Source organism: Notechis scutatus, chromosome 1, assembly GCF_049901735.1.
Source record: "Notechis scutatus isolate UNSWTSFEM ecotype Mainland chromosome 1, rNotScu1.2, whole genome shotgun sequence".
Taxonomy (NCBI): Eukaryota; Metazoa; Chordata; class Lepidosauria; order Squamata; family Elapidae; genus Notechis; species Notechis scutatus.
The window spans coordinates 126,094,086-126,121,401 of NC_142009.1; the positions used below are offsets into that span (position 1 = coordinate 126,094,086).

Sequence of the window (27,316 nt, forward strand, 5' to 3'; positions counted from 1 at the left end):
ACTGGACTTTCTTGTTTTTTCTTTGAAAACTTTTTGCCTCTCATCCAAGAAGCTTCTTCAGCTTTACAAGATAGTGGGGAATGGAAGGAGAATCGCTATAGACTTTTAACTGGGCGATGTTGGTAATTCCCTTGTCCACTTTTTGATTAATTCATTATGTGCCTTCAAATCATGTCAACCACATACAGGTAGTCCTTGACTTATGATCACAATAAGCCCAAAATTTCCATAGGACAGTTGTTAAGTGAGTTGCATCCCATGTTATGATCTTTTTTTGCCACAGTTGTTAAAAGAATCACTGCAGCTGTTAAGTGAATCATTCAGTTATTAAGGAAATATGCCTTCCTCCATTGACTTTGCTTGTGGGAAGTCAGCTGAGAAGGTGACAAAAGGTGATCACATGACCCTGGGACAGTTCAACTGTCATAAATAGATGCCAGTTGCCAAGCACCCAAATTCTGATCAAATGACCATGAGAATCCAGCAACAGTGTGAAAACCAGTCTTAAGTCACTTTTTCAGTCCCTTTGTAACTTCAGTCTCTAAATGAACAGTTGTAATTCAAGGACTATCTGTAGTTAGATTTTCTTCACAAAACTCTAACCTAGTCCTTCAGGCCTTCCAACAATATGCCAATTGTCTATTTTCAAATGCAGTCATTGCATTCCAGAAGATTCTGTTCATATTTCCTGATTTTGAACCCTTTTATCAATAATCAAATTTACTTTATTCAACAAGTCCATACATCCAGTAGTTGGTTAACATGCTATCCCCCAGTCCAAGAGGCATTATAAAATGTAGTATTGATAGTCCTCGAGTTACAATCATTCATTCAGTGACTGTTCAGTGTTTATAACATCACTGAAAAAAGTGACTCACGATCATTTTTTCACATGCGTGACCATTGCAGCATCCCCGGGGTCACGTGATCAGAATTTGGACCCTTGTAGCAATTGGCATGTATTTATGATGGTTGCAGTGACTTGGGATCACGTGATCACCTTTTGTGACCTTCTGACAAGCAAAGTCAATGGGAAATTCAGATTCACTTAAGAACTGCAATGAGTCGCTTTCTTGGCAAGAAAGATCATAAAAATAGAACCCGACTCATTTAACAACTGACTTGCTTAGTAATGGGAAGTTTGGGCTCAGTTGTGATTATAAGTTGAGGACTACCTGTAGAGTATTTTTTTTTTCTGTTATATAGCTAATCTCAATTCTGCCTTATTAAGAAGCCAATTGAATGGTGTTCTCCTAATAGCTTAATGCCAGGCACACTGAAGTTTAGCAATTAGTAAATTTCCTCAGTGGTGATTAAAAATCCACCAGTTTCTCTCCCTTATATGGGATCTGGCTCAGGTCCTAGGAAGAAGCACTTTCTGATGTATGATTACAGCAGTGGAACTAACCATCTAACAGACATGATGATGGAATGAGGGGAAGGAGTAGAGGGGGTATTCAGCAGGTTCTGACCAGTTCTGGAGAACCGGTAGCAGATATTTTGAGTAAGTTCGGAGAACCGGCAAATTCCACTTCTGACTGGAGATTTTACAGTATCCTTCCCCTGCCATGCCCGCCAAGCCACACCCAAAGAACCAGTAGTAAAAAAAAATGAATCCCATCACTGGGAAGGAGGATCCCAGTAATGCATGGGAGAGTCTTCCATCTGCCTTGATTTGGGAGCCCTTAGTCATACATTGGTCACTGGAAGTGGCTGATCCATGGGGTGGCGGGGAGGAGACACACTGCAGCCTCCATCTCCCCGCCACCCTTGGATTGGGCCTAGAAAGATCCTCGTAAAGCAAGAGAGCATCTTCTCATGCAACCAGCCAGTATGCTGCATTCTCATAGGATGCTAAGTCCTCTGCTTGGGTAGTTAAGATACCTGAGTTCAGCCACAATGCAAGAAAATCTGGTTCTACACACACACACACACACACACACACACACACAGCCCCATATTTAATTTCTGAGCATCTGTCTTGTCCTATTTTGTGACAGTCTTATATCTCATTTCTCATGCTGACCTAGTCAGTGTTTAAATAACTGTCAGGTCACACTCTCTTCTTGTAGGCTTAAGCCTCACATAAAATACCACGTTCCTCACAAGGAACATTGATGTTGATTTCTATCATTCAAGTCAATTAAAGCATTTACAAAATACTGAAGAGAACAAATCAGGAAGAATCCTAGACTTCTTTGCAGGGTTTTCAGTGTTTATGTAATGGATTTGTTGTTATGTTTTTGATTGTTTTGTTGGGTTTTGTTTTTTTTTGTCGTTTTAAACTCTGTATGCCACTCAGAGTGGGCAGCTATATAAATTTACCAAATAGATAAATATATAGAAAAATAATCAAGTACCTGTATAAAAAAACTGTCTTTATTATCAACAGTGGAGAATTGTATATCACGCCCCTAACTCCATGTCCATGATGGCTGGGGAATTTTGGGAGTTGAAGTCCACAAGTCTTAAAGTTGGTATAAAGACTATTACCTTGGATAGGGGGTTGGACTAGCAGACTTTCAAGGACCCTTCTAGCCTTATGCTTTTATGATTTCTATCAGAGGTGATATTCAAGCAGGCTCTGACCAGTTCTGGAAACCAGTAGCGGAAATTTTGAGTAGGTTGGAGAACCGGCAAATATTATCTCTGACTGGAGATTTTACAGTATCCTTCCCCTGCCACGCCCACCAAGCCATGCCCACAGAACTGGTAGTAAAAAAATTTGAATCCCACCACTGATTTCTATAATGTAAAACCTTCCAAGCAGCGGTCTATAGGAGAAAGGGCAATAGAACAATAGAACAATAATATGCCATGTTGTTCTTACATATTCAGAGTAGCATTATTATTATTCATAGTATAATTTGACTCACAAACATTATTATAGAATAGAACATTCTCTGAATTTAAATAGTGGTACTTTTCAACCTTGTGAAACTTACTCTCTATCACATTGCAGAATACTCAAGTTAGAGAGCTGACTTTGGCAGATGAGTAGAAAAATTGCATGTTTCTGAAATTTTGGTTGCTGATTCCTACATGGCTCCTCAAAGAAAATGAAAGAAAATGTATGGAAATGAAAAAAAAATAGCATTAGCTGTCAGTAGAAGGGCTATTGGGACAGAACAGGAAACTTTGTATTGTGTTTTCACTGAGCCTACGTATTAAAGACCTTTGGTTTTTGAATAATAGTTATATTAAACACAACTAGAATACTGTATCTGACATCTGATATTCAAAGAAAGGTGTTATGTTTGGAGAATAATGGAGACCAGACATCTGACCAGTGACTTCAACTCTTTAATAACAGTAGATAGAACAGAACAGAGCAAGGCTATGGGAAGCAGTAACCCTTTTATAGGGTTGGCTGTTACCCTATTAACCAATAATATGTGCAACAAGTTCAACTAATACCCAATAAGAAGTGTCCTAATATTGGCCAATCAGGGACTTGTTATGGACCAATCCTTGTTCATTGTTTAAGGACCAATCAGGTGTGCAGGCTTTCAAACCCCGCTTTGCATTTGGGCTTAGTTACTTTTTATTGATTCACAACACCCCTCCCCCTTGGGCTCCGTTTGAGGGGAGCTGTAACAAAATCCTCAAGATAGACAGGCCGTTTGGTCTGTCTGGATGATTTCCGTGGTTCCACCGGGTTTGGCCTAAAGTCCGGTTCCGGTGGAGCGTTTGGATGATCTCTGTTAAGCTCCGTTTCACTGCACGGAAATTCCGTGCTGCTTTCGTTGTGGTTGTCCCCACCAATCAGTGTTTCTTCGGGGTTTCGCAGTTTGGTTTCCCCGTGTTCACGTCCCATGGGAAAGTCAACTCCCTCCCTGCTTTGATTCCCGGTACTTGCTGGGCTGGGTTTCCGTTGGCCTGCTATCTGTCATATCAAAGTCAATTTCCTCAATATTTCCTCCCCTTCAGTTGGTGAACCCGGGAGCCATGGGCGCTGGGTGGTAATCTCGAACGGAGTTGGTCTATGTGGCGTTTCCACACCCTCCCATCGTCTGTTAGCAGGCGGTAAGATCTAAGCCCTGTGCGGTGGGTGACGGTTGCGGGTATCCATAAAGGGTCGCCGGAGAAGTTTTTGGCAAAGATTAAATCGCCTACCTTAAATTCCCGGCATTTGCTGCTGGATCCAAAGGCTTTTCGGGTGCGTATGCGGGTGGAGCCGGTCAAGGTGCGATCGTAGTTTCCGCCCCATGAGAAGTTCGGCGGGCGTTTTGTTGGTAACGCTGTGGGGCGTGATGTGCTGCAACAATAAAATTCGATTGATTTTTCATAGATGTCGCGAATTCCATTTTGTGGAGGGTCTTTTTACAAACTGTACCATGCGCTCTGCACGTCCGTTCGCCGCAGGGTGCGCGGGCGGTTGGCGCATGGCGGATGCCCCGGTCAGCGAGATATTGTTCAAATGGTAATGCTGTGAACTGTGGGCCGCTATCCGAGACCAGAACGTCCGGAAAACCATGTGTGGCAAATAACCTGTTTAATTTGTTGATAACTGAGTCCGTTGTAGTTGAGTTCATTCGATGGATCTCGAGCCAATTTGAATAGGCATCGACTGTAATAAGGAAAGTGTGCCCTTTTGTAGGCCCCGCAAAGTCAATATGAATACGGGACCATGGTCCCCTCGAGTTTCCCATTCGGTTGGGCTTGCTTTAGGTGGGGCGTTGCTGACGTCCTGGCAACGTTGACATGTAGCGACCCAGGTCTCGATTCTTTTGTCGATTCCCGGCCACCAGGCGTAGCTCTGTGCGAGTGCTTTCATCCGCACGATGCCCGGATGTCCGTCGTGCAATACCGCTAAAACAGTTCATTGCAGTTTGCCCGGGATTACGACTCTATCGCCCCACAAGATGCAGCCCTTTTGGGAAAACAGTTCGGTATGGCGGGCTTTGAAAGGCGCCCATTCCAGTGATAGTTGTTCTGTTGGCCAACCACGTTCAACCCAACGTAGGATGTGTTGCAGGACCGGATCTCGTTTTGTTTCGAGGGCAATGTCTCTCGCCGTTAATGGCGGCGCGTGTAGAGCCTCAATTTGTAGCATTGTGACGGTTGGGGCTGGATCTTCAACTGATTCTGGGAGCGGTGTTCTGCTCAATGCATCAGCGTGGAGAATTGATTTCCCTGGGCGGTGTTGCAAGGTGTAGTTGTAAGCCGCCAAGAATTCAGACCAGTGGGTCATTCTGGGGACAATATATACGGGGTTGGTTTATTACCCGCGATAATCCCCAGTAGTGGTTTATGATCAGTAATTATTGTGCGCGCCCATACACATATTCATGAAATCGTTTAACTGCAGCCACAATAGCTAAAGCTTCTTTATCCAGCTGACTATAATTTCTTTCAGCTTTAGCTAAAGTTCGTGAAAAAACGCGACGGGAGCTTCTGCTCCGTTCGGTATACGTGGGCCAGGATAGCTCCAACCCCAAAAGGTGAAGCGTCACAGGTAATAGTTAACAGCAGAGTCTCGTTGTACTGCATAAGTACAGAATCAGAAGTTAGCAATTTCTTTACTTGTTGGAAAGCGTATTGTTCACGTTGTCCCCAAACCCACGTTGCTTTTTTGTCTAAGAGTCTATGTAACGGTTCAGCTACCGTTGCTTTATTGGGTAAAAAGACGTTATAAAAATTGATAAGTCCAAGGAACGCCTGTAGATCTGCCTTGTTCCTTGGAGTGGGGACCTTCTTAATCGCCATTAATTTGTCCTCAGTGGGATGGATTCCTTGACTGTCCAGGAGGTATCCTAAGAACTCCACCCTTTCGGTACATAACTGGCATTTATTTTTTTAACTTTGAGGCTGGCGTCTTGGAACCTTTGTAAGACCATTCGGAGTCGTTTTTCTAGAATGTCTCTGTTAGGGGCGGCGATGAGTACATCGTCAAAATACGGTACGACCCCTCTTATTCCTTGTAACAGCCTTTCCATTAAGCTCTGAAAGATTCCTGGAGCGACACTCACCCCGAACTGGAGCATTTAAATGTGCCCCTATGCGTGACGATAGTTTGCGCCTCCGCGGTGGCCGGATCTACAGGCAATTGTTGATATGCCTGCGCTAGGTCTAGTTTAGCGAAAACTTTCCCGCCGCCCAGGGAATGGAGCAGGTGTTGCACTACCGGCACTGGATATGCACTTTGCTGAAGTGCGTGGTTTATGGTGGCCCGGTAGTCTCCGCAAATTCTCAGTGACCCATCAGGCTTGATAGGCGTCACTATTGGGGTTTCCCACCGGGCGTGGTCGGTGGGTTGCAGCACGCCCTGAGCTATTAGCTTATCGAGTTGTTCGTCGATTTTAGGTTTTAGGGCGAACGGCACCCGACGCGGCTTAAGGCGGATGGGTGCTACCTCAGGGTTCAAGTTAAATGAGATCGGGATCCCTTGTACTTGCCTAGTCCGTTCGCGAAAACGTCTTGGAATTCTTGCACGAGGGCTTCCTCCCAATCGTTGCTTTTGGCACGGTGGACTCCGGCTACAGTGATTCCGAGCGGTCTGAACCATTGCAGGCCTAAAAGACTAGGCCGGTCACGGTCAACGACAGTCAGTGGCAGTGCGACGGTGCGGTCCTTGAAAGAGACCTGGAATCGGCGGGACCCGACAACGGGAATTCGGTTACCCTGGTAATCTTTGAGTATAACCCTTTGAGGGTTGAGGTCTTGGCGGCGAATCGTCGGAACGAGCTGTTGGAGCGTGTTCCAGGACACCATCAAGAGGGATGATCCTGAGTCCACCTCCATCACACAAGGTTTGTTTTCGATAGCGACCTTCACTCTGATTTTCCCGGCATCTAGGGATGTAGCGTGGCCTATGGTAATTGTCTGGTGGGTCTCTTCCCGCCTGGTTTCTTCCCGCCTGGTGGAAGTGGTGGACGGTTTGTTTCTGTAGGAGTGGCTTCCCCATTGGTGATTCAGTTTGTCTCGGGGTTTGCCGATGAATCCTGAAGACTGGCATTCGGCCTGTCGGGGTTTGGAGTTGGATTTTTGTTTGCTTCTGCAAACCTTTGCAATGTGACCTCTTTTCCCACAAACACGGCAGAGTGCGTCTAGGAATTTACAGCTGGATCGTGGGTGATTCGCTCCACATCCTGCACAAGGTCGAAGTGAGCGTTGTGTGAACTGGTCTCGTTCCGCTCGGAGTCGGATGACCTCTTCCTCATCACTTTCTGATGGGGATTCTAGGTCTTTGTGGTGAGTCGATACCGGGTGTCTCTCTGAGCGAGGCGAGGTATCATTGGCGAGTTGACGTAGCGGTGCGCTGGTGCAGCGCATTCGGGCTGCCGACTTCTTGGTTGCCTCTGCTGCAGTGGCTTCTTTAAGGGCATCGGTGAGGCTGATGTCCCCCTTAACCATGATTTTGCTCTGGATCGTGCAGTCTTCTAGGCCCAGAACTAGGCGGTCTCGGAGGGCTTCTTCTAAGTTAGAGAATCCGCAGAGGCCTCCAAGGTTGCGGAGGTCTGCGATGTAGTTGGCAAGGCTTTCGCCTTTCCACTGGACCCTCTGGTAATATTCGTGCCTTCTGACTAATGTTGGCACGGTGGGCGCGTAGTGGGCCCGTAGCAAAGGCTCGAGGACGTCCCAGTCCATCGCTTTTACTTCGGCTGGCTTGGCAAGTGATTTTGCCATTTTAAACACGGTAGGCCCACAGTGGGTTAGAAATACAGCTCTTTTTTTGCTGGTGTTGCGTCTTTCAAGTTGTTGGTCTCCAGAAACATCTGGAACCTATCCATGTACAACTCCCAGTCTTCGGTTTCTGGGTCGAATGGAGCGGGTGGTACGGCACCGCTGGCCATGTTGCCGTTGATAGTGCGTGTTCGACCACGTGCTCTGTTGGTTGCTCTGTAGATCAGTCAGCTCTTCGGTCTCCGCATCCCACCCTCGTCGCCAGTGTTATGTTTGGAGAATAATGGAGACCAGACATCTGACCAGTTACTTCAACTCTTTAATAACAGTAGATAGAACAGAACAGAGCAAGGCTATGGGCAGCAGTAACCCTTTTATAGGGTTGGCTGCTACCCTATTAACCAATAATATGTGCAACAAGTTCAACTAATACCCAATAAGCAGTGTCCTAATATTGGCCAATCAGGGACTTGTTATGGACCAATCCTTGTTCGTTGTTTAAGGACCAATCAGGTGTGCAGGCTTTCAAACCCCGCTTTGCATTTGGGCTTAGTTACTTTTTATTGATTCACAACAAAAGGTAATTCTGAATTTATACAAATGACACCCCAAAACAATTATTCAACAGATAGTTGTAAACCTGAACAAAAGTCTTATGTGGAATTTTCCAGTTTTCTAGTTTCCTTTCCTTATTGGCTAGAATTGATCTCTCACACTGAAACCAATCCTGGCAATTCCCCCCCAAACAAATATTAGGGAAAAATTAAATGAGTGATATTAGTTGATGAATACTGATTGAAATTAATTTTATAGATATGCAACATGTGCATAAACAATCCTCTTGCATACATATGTGCACACAAAAATATATTGTAAGAGAGAGAGAGAGATTATAGAAATGTGTAAGCATAATAAGCATAAACCTTTGTGTTCTTACTCTAGCATAATTTCTTTTGAGTTCAGTGGCTCTTACTCTCAGCTGAATATGTAAGCTGCTACTATGGTGAAAATGGATTTGCTTAACACAGTCTTTTTTAGGGAATAGATCTTTTTGCAACTGAGCTATTTTTTTCTTTCTATTTGCAAAAACTAAATGGATTAGTAGAGGTTTTCAGATGAGCAACAAACATTAGCAACCCTACGCATGATTTGAATCCTGTTGAGCGCTATAGATTTTAACCATGGGATTTTTAGTCCTATTTAGTCTCATCCTCCCGGCATTCTCCATGTTTGAGGATGAGCATTTATAACATCTGTATCTGTAGACCTGATTTACCAACCAATTTTCCTTCATGTGAAATGTTTCCGGAGGTGGGAGTAGATACTTAATCCAGTTTTGCTCACCGTGATATGAAAAGATGTTAAGGCTCTAGAAAGAGTACAGAGAAAAGCAACAAAGTTGATTAGGGAACTGGAGGATAAAACATATGAGGAACAGTTGCAGCAATTGTCTAGTTTAATGAAAAGAAGGACTAGGGTGATATGATAGCAACCTTCCAATATCTAAGGGGCTGCCACAAAAAAGAGAGGGTCAGCCAATTCTCCAAAGCACCTAAAGGCAGGACAAGAAGCAATGGATGGAAACTAATCAACCTAGAGCTAAGGAGAACTTTCCTGACAGTTAGAACAAGTAATCAGTGGAACAGCTTGCCTCCAGAAGTTGTGGGTGCACCAGTGGTGGGATTCAATTTTTTTTTTACTACTGGTTCTGTGGGCATGGCTTGGTGGGCGTGGCAGGGGAAGGATACTGTAAAATCTCCAGTCAGAGGTGGTATTTGCCGGTTCTCTGAACTACTCAAAATTTCCGCTACCGTTTCTCCAAAACTGGTCAGAACCTGCTGAATACCCACCTCTGGAGGGCGTCATCACTGGAGGCTTTTAAAAAAAAGACCATAATAGTATAGGGTCTCCTGCTTGAGCAAGATCCCTTCCAACTCTGTTATTCTGGTATATCCATTGCGGGCTTTCACCTTCTGCTTGCGGAAGGGCAGAGCTAGAAATCTCCCTCCCATCTTGAAATGACAATTATGGTTGCTCTTCTCTCTCTATTTCACTTGTTTTCATGATTTGTGCTTTTCCTTGTTTCTAATACCAGCTTCCTTTGTTACCTTAACTTGTGTATTATGATTACGCTCAGAGACTTTAGGATGAACTTCTGCTTCCTTCATTCATAGTTACTTAGCTAAGGGAAAAAAAGCTTGTCTTCTTTCTGGGAAACTGAAAATCCTTGGATCTGCGTAAGCTTTCAGGGATAGTGCAGTGCATCCAAAATGGAACCCATAAAACCCAAAATAGACCCATCTGAGGTCTTCTAATCATCCCATGGAATCCATTCCATTTTTTGAAATGCAGCTCAGGAAAACTGTTCTTAAATCTCACAACAATTTGCAGAACTATCAATACTTACTTCAGCAAATCCTCAGGCCAAACACTTAAGGTTGAACTTTTGCTTGATATTTTTAAATGTTCTTAGTGAAAAATTGAAACAAAAATCCTAAGATTTTTCCATTCATAATGTTAATGTGATACCCATTTTATATTGGGAGCACATGGAGCTTAACAAGCAGAATATTATGGTTGTGAAGGATGGAGTATATATGTGTGTGTGTATGTGTGTGTGTATAATTATGAAATTATATATTTTATCTATATGGAATTAATTATATTATAGATTATATCTGTATGAAATTAATTAATTTTTACATTTTTACCAGTTTTTCTGAGTTGCAACCCATTTCATGTACCCCTGTAAATTGCTGATCTCCATAACAACTGTGTTTGAATATATAATTGAAACCTAAAGCAAATCCATTTAGCGCGCCTTACAGTAATCCAGCTGTGAGTTATGAAGGACATGAGTGACTGTGAGTAAAGCCTCCTGATTCAGGAAAGGTACTCAAAATGGTACCCAAAAAATTATTGTGTAAAGACTGTCTTAGCCATAACCCACCCTTATGGGGCCAACTCCATTGGAGGGTGTTATTTGCTTCAAAGTTAGATGAGTAAGTTTTTGGGTTTGCATGTTTTTAGCAAATGGATGGAAATGGCGTAAAAGCAGCTAAATACTAAAATTGTGTTTAAACAGTCAAATAGTTTCGGTTATAGGTAAAGTCGGCTTTACCTTACTGTAGTCAGTACTATTGTTCCACTGGTAACATAGTCACAGCCATCTTGGCTGAACTGAAATTGTAAAAACAGGTTAACATTAATGCCGTCACTGAAATTCATACTTACTTAAATCCCTCTTGTTCATTTATCAAGTTTTTTTTTTACCTCGTTCCCAGGAAAGAATCCATGGCCAATGGCCCATTCATAGCAATTTATTTCATCCGTTTATTTTCCCCATCTTAATTATTTCACTATAATACATTAATGAGGTCTGAGCTAATGGTGACTAACCAGAAAGCAGACCTGGGATTTGTGATGGATAATGGCAGCAGGCAGCAGTTGGCAGAAAGATTAATTCCATGTTGGGATTATTATTACTGAGTATTAATTCCCTTCTACAAATCTCTTATGCACCACATTTGGAATATTGTGAGAAAATATGCTCTCAAAAAGGCTCTTGGATATCGAAAAGAGCTTGCAAAATTATATTAGGGGTCAAAGAATCTTTCTTGTGAGAAAAACATATTTCTGTCTGGAAAAAGAAACAATAAAAGGGGAGTCTGATAAAAAAAATGTATATACAATTAAGAAATATGTGCAGAAAATTAGTACTGTATTTTCTTTTTTTCCTTATTATAAGAAAATCTCATCATTTCACAAATTAGTCGCTATTAAGGAAGTGCACCCAAAAAAATGTTTCAAAAAAAAAAAAAAAACCTATGGTAATTTTAAGGCAATTTCTTTAAAAAATCTAAAAGTATGAGTTCTCCAAACCAAATTGGAAAGTTTAACTGAAATTAAATCAAATCTGTTGAGAAAATTTAGATGCTTCTGCAATGAGCAGAAATAGCTTTTTTTTTCTGAATTAGTTCAGAAATTTATAAAATGAATCCAGTTCAGCAAAGTCATCGTGATTTTCCAAATTAGTTTGAAGTTTTAAATCAATTGAAGCAAGCCTAATTGCCACAAGACAATAGCTGACTTCTTAGGGATCTATCAAACAAATTCAGAAATGATAGATCTGTCAATGGCAATTATAATCACACTATGCTGCAACTGTTTTTAATTATTTTGTCATTGTTTGCAGCCTGAGTCACTTGTTTGAGATTGGCAACTATAGAAGTCAAATAAAGGAATAGATAAATTACTGGTGCAAATACCATCAATGTGGTTTGTTTAATTAAAGGTTCTTTCCTTCTTTTTCTCTTTCCTTTTTTTCCCACCTCTTCTCTTTCTTTTCTTTTCTTTTAACCTTTTACTGTATAAATGATCATGACCTTATGAACCATTGATGGACTGGACAGTCGTGAAAGTTTGAGAAGCGCTTCTTTAAAAAAAATACAGTATTTTCAAAAGGCTACCACTCAAATATTGGAAGATTCACCTTTAGGAAGGAAAAATAACATATTAATAGTGACACTTTCAGCCTTTAAACACAAAAAGATATCTTCAGTGTGTCAGTGATATTTTACTTCCCTAAGCAATAATGACTCTAGGTTATGGAATATAAAAAGCAAAGGTTAAGCTTTTGCTCACATTTTTTTGTGCTGAAAACATGTTCCCCTTCTTATGAGGACTTTGCAGCACTCTGTCTTTAAAATTATGCCCTAAGAGCACATCATGCTGTTTCTCTGTCTAGGCATGCCTTGTCTATGTTCTGGTTGCTGACAGCTTACTCATCGCCAGATGTTGATCCTTTTAATTTGAGACTCCAAGGACTGAGTACTTCATGTGAGGCACATGCATTGATCCTGAAGAATTGCACATCAAGGAAACCCATATTGACTTGATTGGAGATACCAGGAATGGAATGAGCAAGATGAGGAAACATGAGGAAACATGTACCACTATAAAGGGTGCAACAAAAGACCTTGGAAAAAGCAATTAGGGAGGGATGTACCACTAAGATGATCTTGAAGGTGTAACCAGTGGCTTTGGAAAGAACATCTAGGGAGGAGTTACAATGTATATGGATGTTAGAAGCAAGAGAATGGAAGGATAGAGGATTTCATGGGAAGAGTTGGTTGGTTTAGTTTGGATTAAAAGGATGTGTGAACTTAACTATCATGATTCGAAAACCACAGCCTATGGTTTATACCAGGGCTGTCAAATTTGCAGCCTGCAGGCCAAATGTGTCAAATGCTGGCCATGCCCCTGCCTGGTTTAGTGAAGGGGGGGGAAGTCCCAATACGTCATGTGATGCTACAATGCAAGTTTGACACCCCTGGTTTAGACTTATCATGACATGATGAATATATGAACTTAGTTGTGGTCTCTATCCAAAGGATCTGTGTTTCCTAGCCAATGTTGCTTAGGGTTGATTCTGACCAGGACCTCCTTAAAATATAACACCAAGGTTGGTGGTGTCTCACTTGACTGGGGGAAACCAGGGGTATCCCTCTAAGCTGGCAGTTCTTCCCTACAAACCCAGCCATGACCAACTTGCTCCTTTGGATCTGCCTTCATTTCTGCTCTGGATATAGGTCGTCCTTGACTTACAGCCACAACTGAACCCAAAATTTCAGTTGCTAAGCAAGACAATGGTTAAGTGAGCATTGCCCCATTCTCTTGCCACAGTTTTTAAGGGAATTACCATAGTTGTTAAATCAGTAACACGGTTGTTAAGTGAATCTGGCTTCCCCATTGACTTCGCTTGTCAGAAGTTTGTAAAAGTTGATCACACTACTCCGGGACACTGCAACTGTCATAAATGTAGTTCACTAGTTGCCAAGTGTCCAAATTTTGATCATGCTACCATGATGTTGTGAATGTGAAAAATGGTCATAAGTCACTTTTTGCAGTGCCGTTCCCTCAGTAAATGAATGTTGTAAGTCAAAGACTACCTGTACTCCTAAATTGGCTGGTGGAATATTGAGATTTTTCTCCCATTCTCCCAGTTCTAAGCTCTCTCTGGTCACCACTGTAAACTGCAACTTTTGGGTGCTTAATATTGTAGCTCTTAAGAACTGAACCTTTCCCCCTTTTCAGAATGGCCATAGCATATGGCAGGAACCTCTAAACTTGGGAACTGTAAGACTTGTGAACTTCAGCTCCCAGAATTCCCCGGCCAGCATTGAGTTGAAGTTCACAAGTCTTAAAGTTGCCAAGTTTGGAGACCACTGGCATAGGGCATACGAGCCACATGAGGGCTATTCCATTTTTGCTCCCTAATAATCTCATGTCCAAAATGTTTTTGCCTGCCATGAATATGGGCCATGCAGTATCTTTGTTGGGTATATTCTTGCATCGAGACATAAATGCACAGAGGTAACTGTCAACCAATGATCAATAACCCTAAACCTAACCCATTGAGAGTATAAAAAAGCACGAGACAGCTAGCATACCAGTTGGTATGTGGGACTCACTGGTCAGCAAAAATGTTGTTAGCAGACAAAAAAAAGCAACAAAAGACCATCTGTGCTCTTCCCTGTCTCAGCTAACTTGTCTCTTACAGTGAGGTGCCATGGCATATCCTTTTGTGACACAGGTGACAACAATGAGGAGACTCCACTAGAACCCTATAGAAGAGATGTCACATGTTCTGTAATCAGTAGGAAAAAAAAGAATAATATTATATTCACTGTTTTGAAAGACCTCAGAAGGAATTAGAATTTATTACGTCCTTTAATTCTCTCCTCAAAGCACCTGAGAAAATAGTACCTTTAAAATTTATATAGTTTATAAAGAAAGGGTATTTTTATCCAAAAAGGATTAAACTTCAGTTTTTTCACAGGAAGCCATTTGCAAAATTCTGATAAAGTAATTATACAATGGAATTTAAGATAAATTGGGCATTAGAATTAATAAATTAGGAAGATTAATACACATGGAATCCTGGATGTTCACTAATTTGTACTGTAGAGGTATTACATTCTGATTATAGAATCTGAATTTTCCTCTTTCCAAAAAGATTAACTGTACTCTTTAAACGTATCCTTTGCCTGCAAGAGTTATTTTTTTCTAATTGCCTCTGAAAAGGAAGTAACAAATATATATGTCCCAGATGTATATATTTTACCATTATTTTGTAGCTGGAATCATTTTTTGTACTTAATTAGGAAAAGAATAGAAGCCACTTAAGAATCTATACTGAAACAATTACTCCCTTTTTTTTCCTGAGGAGCAGGGGTGGGATTCTACCAGTTCATGCCTATTCACTAGAATCAGTTGTTAACATTCTAAGCAGTTCGGAGAACTGGTTGTTAGAAGAAATTACTGGCCTAATCCTGTAAGGAAGGCAGGAAGGAACCATTCTGGTGTTGCTTACAGAAGCTGCCTCTCCATTAACCCTTATTACATTCTTGACAGGACTAGGCTTCCTGTCTCAGGAACTTCTCTGGAGTTTTTTTCCCCCTCCTTTGCTGGTACTTTGCTTGTGTGGAGTGACCATTCAAAGTTACAATGGCATGAAAAAAGTGACTTATGGCCATTTTTCACACTTACGACTGTTGCAGCATGCCCACAGTCATGAGAGGCCAGGCGAAGAGATGCGTGCCTTGATGTGAGTGATATTGAGTTGACCACTCCCAGTCAATAACATGACCACCAAGCCATGTCCACCCAGTCACATGACCACCAAGCCATGCTCACCACCTAAGCCACACCCATAGAACCGGTTGTTAACAATTTGAATCCCACCCCTGCTGAGGAGCTTATTTACAATAAAGTGTACAAACCCAGAAGTATTTTTTATTGTTGATCTTTAAAGCTGACCTCATTTAAGAGAACAAAAAAATTAAAACTCTGGAAGGATTTCTTCATAATGTCTATACTTTGATATTTGAAGACAATTTATTCACCAGCTAGAAGCCAATGGTAACATGCCAATTGCATACTAATGTCAGTAGCTGTTTTTGTGCTTGGTTCACTCTCTGGTTTACTTCATTTGGTTAATCCAATCTAAACTTTTTGTGCTTCTGTGACTCCTTTTGTGATTTACCCAAGCTTTATTTTGGGACTTTGTTAAGCTTCACTACAGTCAGTTAAATGTTTGTATTGAGGAGTTGTCACTGATTAGACTTCAATTTCAGCCACAAGAAATCTAGATCATAAGCCTGAATCAATCAAATCGTACTTCTCTGTGTTACAGTTTGCAGGGAGGGTGCGCAATTGTCTCATGGATCAGTAAAACAGCTACCACACAAGTGTATCTTCTTGAGGAAGGTTAGATTTATCTCATTGGAAAGGAGAGGAGATCGGAGGAGTATTGAAGGAAGGGAAGGGAAGCATGACAGAAATAATTGCACAAAGAAGCAAGTAGGTGTGACACAGACATTCTTCCACTATATATGTAGTTAGCATATGCAGTTTGATTAGAAACCGTGGCTTACCTTTAACCTGGGCAAAATAGTGGTAAATGGAGCTGTGTAGAGGTAGTCCTCGACTTACAACAGTTCATTTTCTGACAGTTCAAAATTACAAAGGCATTGAAAAAAGTGACCTATGACCATTTTTTACACTTCGGACCCTTGCAGCATCCCCATGGTCACGTGATCAAAATTCAGCCACTTGGCAACTGGTTCATATTTATGACAGTCGCAGTGTCCTGGGGTCCTGGGATCACCTTTTGTGACCTTCTGAGAAGCAAAGTCTATGGAGAAGCCAGATTCACTTAACATCCATGTTACTAAGTGCAGTGATTCATATAACAACTGTGGCAAGAAAGATCCTAAAAAATGGGGTAAAACTCATTTAACAACTGTCTTGATATTGGGAGCTCAAGTTTGGTCACAAGTCAAGGACTACCTGCAATTCCTTTTCTGAAGCTGCAGCCTCCTTGAGGTCAAAGGTCGAATGTCCTCAGGAACTGGTAGAACCCAAACCCCAAAAACTTTAACCTTAGACTGTCTACTATTGGTGCGCTTATGCACGCCCCCTACAAACCTCTTAGGAAAAAGGTTTGTAGGGGGTGTGCATAAGGCACCAACTTGCCTACCGTCCCTGTCCTATTGTTTCTTTTTTTTATGCATATCCATTTCATATATTCATATGCATGTTTATACTTATACCTGTTATCTAATACTTGCTTGACAAATAAATAAACAAACAAACAAACAAACAAACAAACAACTGGCTGGTTAAGGAAATTAGAGGCATTAATTTTTCTGAGTAAACTTGGTTACTGGATGAAAGAGGCTGATTGTTCCTCTGTTCTGATAGAAAAGGTCCTCTGTGCTTCTTCAGCAGATTTTGTGAAAGCCTTTTTGAGTATCTGAATCAAGTAAGGCATTTGATTCTATCTGGTTTTGGTGCTTCACTTTGAATAGGCCCTTATGATTATGTTTTGGCAAATCAAAGTGCCTTATGGTTGCTCTGAATAGCTTTACGGCGCACAGTTCTGTATTATACAATGTGACACTTTTGTTTTGCTATGAAAGAAGCAGAGACAAAGTACATTTTCTGGTTTGTTGAACTGGCTCCCAGGATCTGATACTAGGGCCTCTCTCTTTACAGCTCTTTTTTTATTTCTGTGCCAAAATCCAAATATCAGTTCTATTAGATTTGGAAATCCAAAACCATCAAACAATCTGTGTAAATATTTATGTTTTTTCCTGACTTAACTTTTTATGAGCTAGAGAGAGGCAGGGTAATAATTACAAATAATAAAGTAAATAGGCCACATGCTTAAATGTCCCAAGCCGATCTTCAATGCACTCTGAATTTGTATTAAGTCACACAATACTAAATGGAAAAATGCTTGCAGATGTTTTCAGGGATTCTGCTCTTCTTGACAATCATCCTGGAAAAATGTATGCATATCTTATAATCAGAAATACAGATGAGCTTCACAATGGATTACCATAGTGCCAAATAAAGCAGTGGTCGCCAACCAGTGGGCCGGGGACCACCGTCCATGAGAAAATTTTGGTGGTCTGCAGAGAAATGTCCTCCCCAAAGCAATTAATCCAGGCTGCGCAGGAACACAAGGCTGTGCTGGCCACATGGCCCACCCCCCCCCCGGCCCCCACCCTTCGGCCAATACCTTGGGTAGAGCCATGCAAGCTGGAACTGGAAGGTAAGACCAACGTCAGGGGAGGGAAATCCACCCTAGGGTGGTTTGCTGATGTTGGTGGGAAAGTCGGTCCCATATTCCAGAGCTGCAGTAGTCATAGAACTGGCCCTTTGGTCATCCTGGAGCAGTTACTCCTCCACCCGGGTGCACCGGCCTGCCATGGACTGGAGGAGCTGCTCCGGGTTGACTAAAGGGCCAGTCCTGTGACTACTGCAGCTCTGGAATATGGGACCAACTTTCACACCTATGTCAGCAAGCCACTGTCAGTCAAAATTCATATTAGTGGTCTGCGGGATTTAAAATTATGAGTTTGCTGGTCCCTGAGGTCCAAAAGGTTGGCGACCCCTGAAATAGACTGTGTGTATTTTTTCCCCAATCTCCCATAGATCTCTTCTGATTTCAAAAGCTCCTGCTGAGGGCCAGGTTTTTGAGGGAGATTATTGATTATTTAGCCTTTATTTGCTTTAATGGATGCCTAGTTTAAATCTGTAACCTGGGTAGGCTAATAACTAATTTACAAACGCAATATACTATTAAAAAAGAGCACACTTAATCAGAGCCCTTATGGCTCAGTGGTTAGTATTGCAGGCTAACTCTGCCCACAGCATGGAGTTTGATCCTGACTAGCTCAAGGTTGACTCAGCCTTCCATCCTTCCCAGGTTGATAGAATGATCCAAATAATTGGGGGGGGGGTGCAATAGGCTGACTATGTAAACCACTTAGAGAGGGCTGTAAAGCACTACAAAGTGGTGTGTAAGTCTAAGTGCTATTGCTCTAATTAGGCAAAGTTAACATAATCTAAATCAAAGGAAACGGAGACTCACAAAACAGACACTATATATCCCAGCTCTAACACCTGGGAGGAATAAAGTAGCAGGTCTTAATGGCCTGTTGAGTGGGCAAGTGTATTGGCTTTCCAAATCACAGTTGAGTAGAACAGTCAGCAAACATCTGTTCCCTTTCCCGAATAAAGTAGAAATTATTTTCCCAGTGGAAAACTGTATATCATAGAAAATTACATTTGAATATGAGTAGTTAGAAAATTCAGACAATTTCAACGCTCTTTCATCTGAAGTCTAACTAGCCTTTCTTGGTGATGAGCACATCTGCATTTTAATTGAACTTGGTATAGTGTATATATGCCAGAGCGTGTAAAAATAGCTAATGACTGCTCAGGCTATTTTAGAATAGATTTAACCTTAGCAGATTTTTTTTAAAAAAAATTCATCTGAGCTGACTTCCTAGTGGATCGAGTTATAGAGAAAGAAAAAGGCCAACTTTAATAAGTTAGCCTTTCTCTTTCTCTATAACTTGATCTACTAGGAAGTCAGCTCAGATGAATTAATTAATTTATTTTTTTGCTAGGGTTAAATCCTCACAGGAATTTCAGGATTAGTCCTATATTTAGGCAGATTCAGTAACTGATTGTAGCATATGTTGGAAGCCTGATAGTAGGAGATTACAACCATGTTCCACGACTTCTCCTGATCCTCATAATCCATCCTGCTGTCCTCTCAGCAGTCTTACAAAATCCAACTGTCTGGTTGGCTTCTATGCATGAAACACTAGACGGCACCATATTATGCTATCCTGCAGGTGATAAATATTTTGGAATGGCTCTGCACAAAGCAATTTAGGTCTTCCTTGATTTAACTATTTTCCCCCTTACCATTATAAAACCATCACTTACTATTATCATTATTACAGTTGGGCCTTGGAGTGGGCATAACAGTATTTGCAAAATCAGTTTTAGCTTGATGTTGTGACTCGTGGCATGGATTCCTACACATTTGTTAAGCGGATATTGTATTACACTGCAGAAAAAAGCTCATTTGATTATTACAGTCAAAACACCTGGCAGGCAAATCTAGTAATATCTGTTTTTAAATCTGTAAATTATTCTGATAGATTGCATTATATGTTTGTTTTGGATAAAAAACAAAGACAATTTAATCAGAAAGTGAATGTATAAAACAAAAATGCTATTTTCTCTTACTGAAGTAAGTATGAGAAATATGAATTCAAAATATTTTGTCACCTGCAGAGTCTGTTCATGTGTAGACTTCAGCCAACTAATACTGGGACCAGAAAAATCTCAGACAGAAATTAAAGGACACAGATCTTGATAAGTTTTATTAAAGATACCAGAAAACCTGTGTGTAGAAAGAAATGCAACCACAAATTGTAAGACTTCAGCCATATATATAGTAGATCCAAAGTTCAAATCTTACATCTCTTTTTCATCCATTGGTCAAAATGGGCAGAGGGCCAATTGTGGGGGGACAAGAGCAGTGGTTTTATTTATTTATGTTATTACTTGCTATTATTTGCTATTCATTAGTTTATAATAATATAATAAGATTTGCCTTATAACTGCTTCCCTGGTTAAAAACACTTGAGAAATACTGATCTTTTTTATATACAGTTTTTGTCACCAAATTGGTATAATTCAGGCTCTTGGAACATAGCTAGATGTTGTTATACTGCCTATAAATCAAACTTTTATTGTCCGCTAATGAATCTATCACCTATTGTAATATTTTGTTTTGTTTTGCTTTTACTTTATTTTTATTTTTCTGCTTGCAGTTCTAGTCTATCTATTTTATTTAGTTTATTCAACTGTTCAGTTCAGTGGTGGGATTCAAAATTTTTTACTACCAGTTCTGTGGGCATGGCTTGGTGAGTGTAGCATGACTTGGTGGTATAGCTTGGTGAGAGTGGCAGGGGAAGGATACTGTAAAATCTCTATTCCCTCACCACTCCTGGGGGAAGGTTACTGCAAAATCCCTATTCCCTCCCCACCCCACTAACCTGCTTTCCAGCTTCGTTCTCCTGTACAGGGCAAAAAAAGAAGACCCAGCCGATCAGCTGGAACTCAGAAGGCAGAGAATAGATGGGGGCAGGGCCAGTCAGAGGTAGTATTTGCCGGTTCTCCAAACTACTCAAAATTTCTGCCACCAGTTCTCCAGAACTGGTCAGAACCTGTTGAATGCCACCTCTGCTTCAGTTTAAAGGTTGCCCAACTGCAGAGGACTCTAGGGCCTTAAATTTCAAAAAAAATAAGAGTGGTTTAAATAATATGTGCTCACAAGATATAGATATAATGACAATAAAATAACCTACAGGGGCTCAATCACCTACCTGCCCCGAGCCTGGGAGACAAGCCAAATTTTCAATAATTTTCTGAATGCACAGGCTGACATCTGTTCATTGTTATTGTATATTTTTTAAAAAATCATTTCTGACAAGGGATTTGGAATAGTATTTTAAATCAAGTAATTATGAGTTAGATTCAGACAGCACCTTCCAAGAATGGAGTTGGATTTTTTTTTCCAACAGAAAACTTTTATCCAGGAGATATATATAGTAGTGCAACCTATAGCACCATTAAAATTTTGCATTGATTTCATGACCTGGGGATTTTGTGGTTGAATACACACATTGGCCAAACTATGATTATTAAATTAACTACAGTTGACTGAGTCTTCTAACTGATTCCCCACACGGGGGATTTTGTAATAATGGGAGCAACATATAGGGTGTGTTCCCTCTTCATGCTGGTTTCTTTCAAATCAGCTGTGAAAAATAACATTTTAGGGACAACAGTTCAAAGTCAACTGAGAAACTGCATGCCTTGGATATGTTAAATAGTTACATCTACTTCGTTAGTTGAACAATTAATTATTGTTTTGTATGCCATGAAATTCTTAATAAGTACACATGAAGAGCAGTTTCTGATTAAAAATGGGGTAAATATTGCTAGATTCAATAGAAAGAGACATAGATCTCTTCAGAACTTATTTAAAATTCAATAGAAACATCCATTTCAGATATAGTTTCTTGCATTGTGCTTAAATGGCTGAAAAACCTGCAAATTTTGCATGGCTCATCAGAGATACATTATCATTCAGAACGCTTGTCACATATGAAGTCTACCAGAACAACTTAACATAATTAGATGTAAAGTGGAAGCATTGCTCCAGGCAAATATTTCTGTCTCATTCTCCTCTCTTTACAACAATAGTGGTTAGTCCTGAGTTCATAATGAGGAAGGCTGCTTTTGAAGTTTTTCTTTGTTTTGCTTGAGTCATGTGTTGCCTCATCCATGAACAAAATAATCAACAATCAACATGAGACTTTCTGTAAGGCTACCTAACATATGTGCATTCAGTAGAAAAGATTTGACAATCTTTGGATTTGTACCTCTATTTTCTGCTTCAGCTCTTGTTGACCAGGACTAAAGTAAAATAATGTAAATATATTAATTATCCCCAAGTATTCCATAAATCACAATATTGGTTGGATCTCCTCCTTTCATAGAAAGAACACTGAGTGGACTTACCTACACTTCTCCATTAGTAAATCTATTAGGAAGCTCCATTAGAAATCTCTATGCTCTCATTGCAGAAAATACCCTTGTAAAAGTCCTGCTACATCATCAGGTCACTCACCTGGAGTGGTGCCTGCTGCCAGAGTCACAGTGAAGCTTCTGCAGAGATGCTGGGAGTATTGACATGATCTTTGCTACACACCAATTTCAGAAATGTCAGGAGCAGAACTATGATGTTTGCTTTTATTGATCTCCCAGTGGTGCTTTATCCGAAAGGCAATTGGACTTTGTTTTTTTTTTTTTCATTTGAAAATGTTTCATTTCTCATCCAAGAAACTTCTTCAGTTCTAATTTAATTCAGATAGAACTGGAGAAGCTTCTTGGATGATATGCAAAAGCTTCATTGAGACAACTGGATGATTGAGAATCTCCATAGAGACTTTGTTAATTTCATGAAAATTTTTGAAATTCTTAGCTGGCAAGGCCAGTGGAGGGTCATGTCAAATTTTGGCTGCCTCACTAAATTCATTCAGATGATATGCCATTTCCATCATGGCATAATGACCAGGGACTTCCAAAAGACCAAAGTCATGGATAGCCTGTTCCTCATGCATAGAACCCAAAATCCCTGTCAGAAATGTCAGGCAGTAACCAGTCCAATTACCTTGGGAGTACTCTCTCCTGAGCAGTAGCTATTGATGTAGAATTTAACTGCAGAATAACAACAATACATTTTGCTTTCAGTAGACTGTACTCCACTGGTGTGGGAATATCAAGGAATCAGCTCAGTTATAGAACTGAAAGTTTACAGTTTATTAGCCTTGTGTATGTGCCTGCAAACATGGACTGTGTGTCAAAGGCATGCAAGACTGCTCAACCATTTCCACACAGCTGGAATTTTTGCAGGATATTAGGCATCAGATGGCAAGACAAGGTACCAGACATGAAGTTGCATGTCTACCATCAGTCGCCATTTATGGACAGCCACTTTTCTGACATGGGAAGGTCATCCATGTGCTGAAAAAGCACATATCCAATCAGCTTCTTTGGGGGAAACTCTCTGCCAGAAGATGGTCACAGGGAGGGCAGGAGGAACATTTCAAAGACACTAAGACTAAAGACCTCTCTGAAGTTACTTGATATAGATATAAGCTCCTGGGAAATGCTGGCACAAAACTGCTCTACCTGTCATGGCCTCATCCACAAGGGCTGTCAAACTTATGAAGCAAGGTGCACTTCTGAAGCACAATATAAGTATGAGCTGCAGAACTATTAGTGCAACAACTGTGTCAGTTTGTAGTGATCCAGCCAGCACACAAGCAAATAATTCAGCAGGATTAATTATATAGAACAAACTTCTTTATATACAATAATATAAAACATGATGCATGTATACAATACCCATGCAGCTCTTGCAACGTGGTAGAGAGAAGAAGTAGCAAATGCAAGTACTCTCAAGCAAAGACTCTCTTATGCACAGAACAGTTCAGCTAAGCCACACCAAGGTTCCAAGCCATCTCACATGGCTCACACAACAAATCCTGTGTTTCAGTCACCAAACAGTCCCCATTGGCTGATTTGTTGCCATGGCTATTCCAGTTCATGAATTCTTATACACTGACAAACTACAGTGCCTACACATGTCTGTTTGACAGGTGTGAGTACATTCTGTGCCCAAATTAGCATAACTACTCATCTCCGGGCATAGCACATCTAGTCTTAAGATAATATTAAAAAATAAAACAAGGTCTTCACCAACAATGATAAATGTGCAACAGTCAAACTCTGTCAGTGATGAAAACAAAAGAGATCCATTCTGGAATTGGTCTGAATAAAGATTTTATTCTGTAGAATCAAAACTCTCCCATTCCCATGAAATGACCACAGAACAGAGAAAAACTGACCATCCCTGTAGCTGACATAGTTTATTCTCTTTGTGCTAGGAGTAAAAAACTAAATTTAAAAATAATGAACAACAAAACATGTTACATGAAAAAACACACCCACCCTGGGCATCTCATAACTCAAGAAATACAACTCCATATTTCTTCCATGAAAATGTCACTTATGGTATGTACTGTATTTCTACTGGCAGAATTCTTTCCATCAACAAAACTGGGAAGCAGAAATTCCTGTTCATCTCTGATATCTCATGCACCTAAAATATCTGCTCTGGAATATCCTCAAACCTCCTCTGCAAGCTTTGAGGGAAAGCAAAGAGAAATTTCCATCATACAAGTAGAAATCTACTTTTACTACAGGAGAGCCTTGTGCATGAAGCCTATTCTTTTTACAAATCCTAATGAATGATTAGAATTGATGGATGCGGAGCTATGAAGGAAATGTCTAGAAAGTCTACTGGTCTTTGAAAAAGGAATACCAAGTCTTTGATTGTAAATAAATAAATAAAAATGATTGACTACTCAACACGCTTCTTTGCCCAATGTGCAGGATACAAATTAATAATGTCTAAATATTCATTTTATGTTTTTTTCTTAGTGGAGGAAAGAGAGTAGTTTGTAAATAGCATTTCCATTGGAAGAAATTATCAGTGTGTCTCCTTGTTTTTTTCTTAAAGGCCTGGCAGTTGTCCCCACACCTGTAAAATGCCACAGCAATTGATTTGTGGTGCTAGAGATAAAACTCCCATTATATGGGAAATGGCAAGAGAAAGCCTTCACTGGTTCTTCCAAGGAGACTGTTTCTTACCTTACATCTTACTAACAGAACATTTAGTATAAAGTTTTTATTTCACATAAAAGTTTAAAGAAATCTGCTTGAGGTAAACGTGTCCTAGATTTGAGCTCAGCTTCTGATTATTATATTGATTTATTTTGGACATTATACAGATTGCACTAGTTGGAATATGGGGGAAATATAAACCAGGTTTTTTGTCTAAGCACCTGCAACACAAGATTAGGAATAATACCAACATGCCAAGGCTTGCATATTTCATAAGCTTTGGCTGAGTTCCCCTTATTGTAATGTGTATCCAGTACCACAGCCAAAATATTTTTTTTCTCCCAGTAGTCGACTTCACAGTCGGCTTCACAGTGCTTTTAGAGCCCTCTCCAAGCAGTTTATAGAGTCAGCATATTGTCCCCAACATCCTCGGAAGGATGGAAGGCTGAGTCAACCTTGAGCCTGATGAGATTTGAACTGCCAAGTTGCAGGCAGCCGGCAGGCAGCAAAATAGCCTGCAGTACTCCTTTCTAACCACTGTGCCATTGAGGCTCTCTAGACTTTCTAGAGAAGAGTGGTTTTTCTCATATCTCCCATATTATTGGGGCAGCTCGGTGGCTCAGTGAGTAAGATGGAAAGCTAGCAGCCCAGGCTTGGGACCTGAGTGCCATGTGATGGGGTGAGTTCCCATCCTTGTCTCAGCTCCTGCCAATCCAGCTGTTCGAAAGCATGCAAATGTGAGTAAATAAATAAGTACTTTGGTGGGAAGATAACGGCACTCTGTGACATCATGCTGGCCACATGACCGTGAAAATAGACAGCGCTAACTCAGTGGTCTTGAAATGGAGATGAGCACTGCTTCCTACATTCAGCAATGACTACCAGAGTAAAATCTGCAAGGACTCCTTTTTTGAGGCATATGTTATTACATTTTAGTTTTGATAAATGCTTTTAGATATTGCAATAAATGCTGCTATTTTTAAAGTATTTGTTTGATTATTTTATTAATAATTGTTTCTTTTAGTTTGATTCTTCCTATTTTACTAAAATATTCTGGGCACAATTCTGTTTGATGAACAGTGGTATATAAAGCAAACAAAATAAATAGCACTTTACAATATATTTTATAGTTCATCACATCACTGGTGAAATAAATCTGAATTGATCCTTCCCCCCCCCTTTTTTTTTTTTTAGAAATGGGATATTTTTTGCATTGTGAAAATTTCAACACTCTGTGAGGCATTAACCATTCTATGCTTTATTGATTAAAATCTGTTGCAGATGTTAATTATGCTAATTTTCATTATTCACACAAAGTGATTTTCAGATCGTCAAGTAATTTATACAATAATTTTGTTGTTTCTCATGGGGCCTCATTTTGCTGAAAGTCTGCCTAGATTATGACCTTTGGTTTGCAATTTACAAATGTTAAATCAATGCAAAGTGATTTCTAAAAATACTCTTCTCCACAGGAAGAAGAACTAAGAAAAAGTGAGGAAGCCAAATATGCACACTTGAGTGATGAACTACATGTATTAATTGAAGTGTTTGCCCCTCCTGGAGAAGCTTATTCACGGATGAGTCATGCCCTGGAAGAAATTAAAAAATTTCTTGTTCCGGTAAGTTGTTTGCAGAGCTATTACAAATGTACAGTACATGGCAATCACTCTATTGCTTTAAACACAGTACTTGAAAATCATCATCATTAGCAGATGTTGGTTCCTCTTCCGGTACTGTCCACATCACCAGTTGAAGAAAATACCAACCCTTGATTATTCTGCCCTTGAAATATATTTTTGGAAATTGCCAAATGAGTTAACTGTGCTTATTAATTATTGTGTGTTGCTGCTTCTTTTGATATCCAAGAAATGAATCCAAACTGTCAGGTGTGAAAAGATCAGACCCATTGTGAAGCCCAATTAAACTGATGCATTCCTGCTCATGCCTATGCACAGGGATCTTCTCAGCTAACGGTTAGCACCTGCTTGGAATTAGATAAGGAAAGGAGATTTTATTCCACTATAGGGGAATATAGGAACGTTGCCAACTATAGGGGGCAGCATTCCTCTCCAATTCTGAGTTAGATAAGGGTCACCAGAATTCAAGGGGGGATTGAACTTAGTCTGTTTGTGGTTGTATAGGGATTCCTGGCTGATCCCTCTTTTAACTCTGCCCTCTGGTTCTGCCAATACTTGCCTGCACAAACAGGGAAAAGATGTCAGACATGACTGAGACTGCTATTACAGAAGGAACATGAATCTAGAGTTAGAGAACAAGATAAAGAGAACAGTTAAAGTTAACCATAAGAAATCCACCAAAAATCCACCAAAATACACCCCAAGGTTTTTTTTGCATTACCACGGGAATGAAATACAACTGGTCAGTACAAGGAGAAATGCTTCTGCCGAATTACTTAAGCAAACATTCTTCAAACTGTAGTCTGTGGAACTCTATTGTTCTTCAAAAACTTGAAGGGGTTTTGTGAGAGACTAAGGGCAGGAAAAAAAGTTTACTGGAATGAAACCAAGGGCATTCATAGTCATTTTTATTTGCTATT

At 40.4% G+C, this 27,316-nt stretch overlaps 1 protein-coding gene across 8 annotated transcripts in view; it reads left to right on the forward strand.

The window, feature by feature from the left end:
• KHDRBS2 (KH RNA binding domain containing, signal transduction associated 2) overlaps positions 1 to 27,316 on the forward strand; it is a 451,754-nt gene that overhangs the window by 174,064 nt on the left and 250,374 nt on the right. For all 8 annotated transcript variants that reach the window (XM_087945325.1, XM_087945319.1, XM_026665139.2 and 5 more), the window contains exon 4: positions 26,232 to 26,378. In XM_087945325.1, coding sequence (XP_087801451.1) covers positions 26,232 to 26,378 — 147 coding nt within the window. The remainder of the gene's footprint in view (positions 1 to 26,231; positions 26,379 to 27,316) is intronic.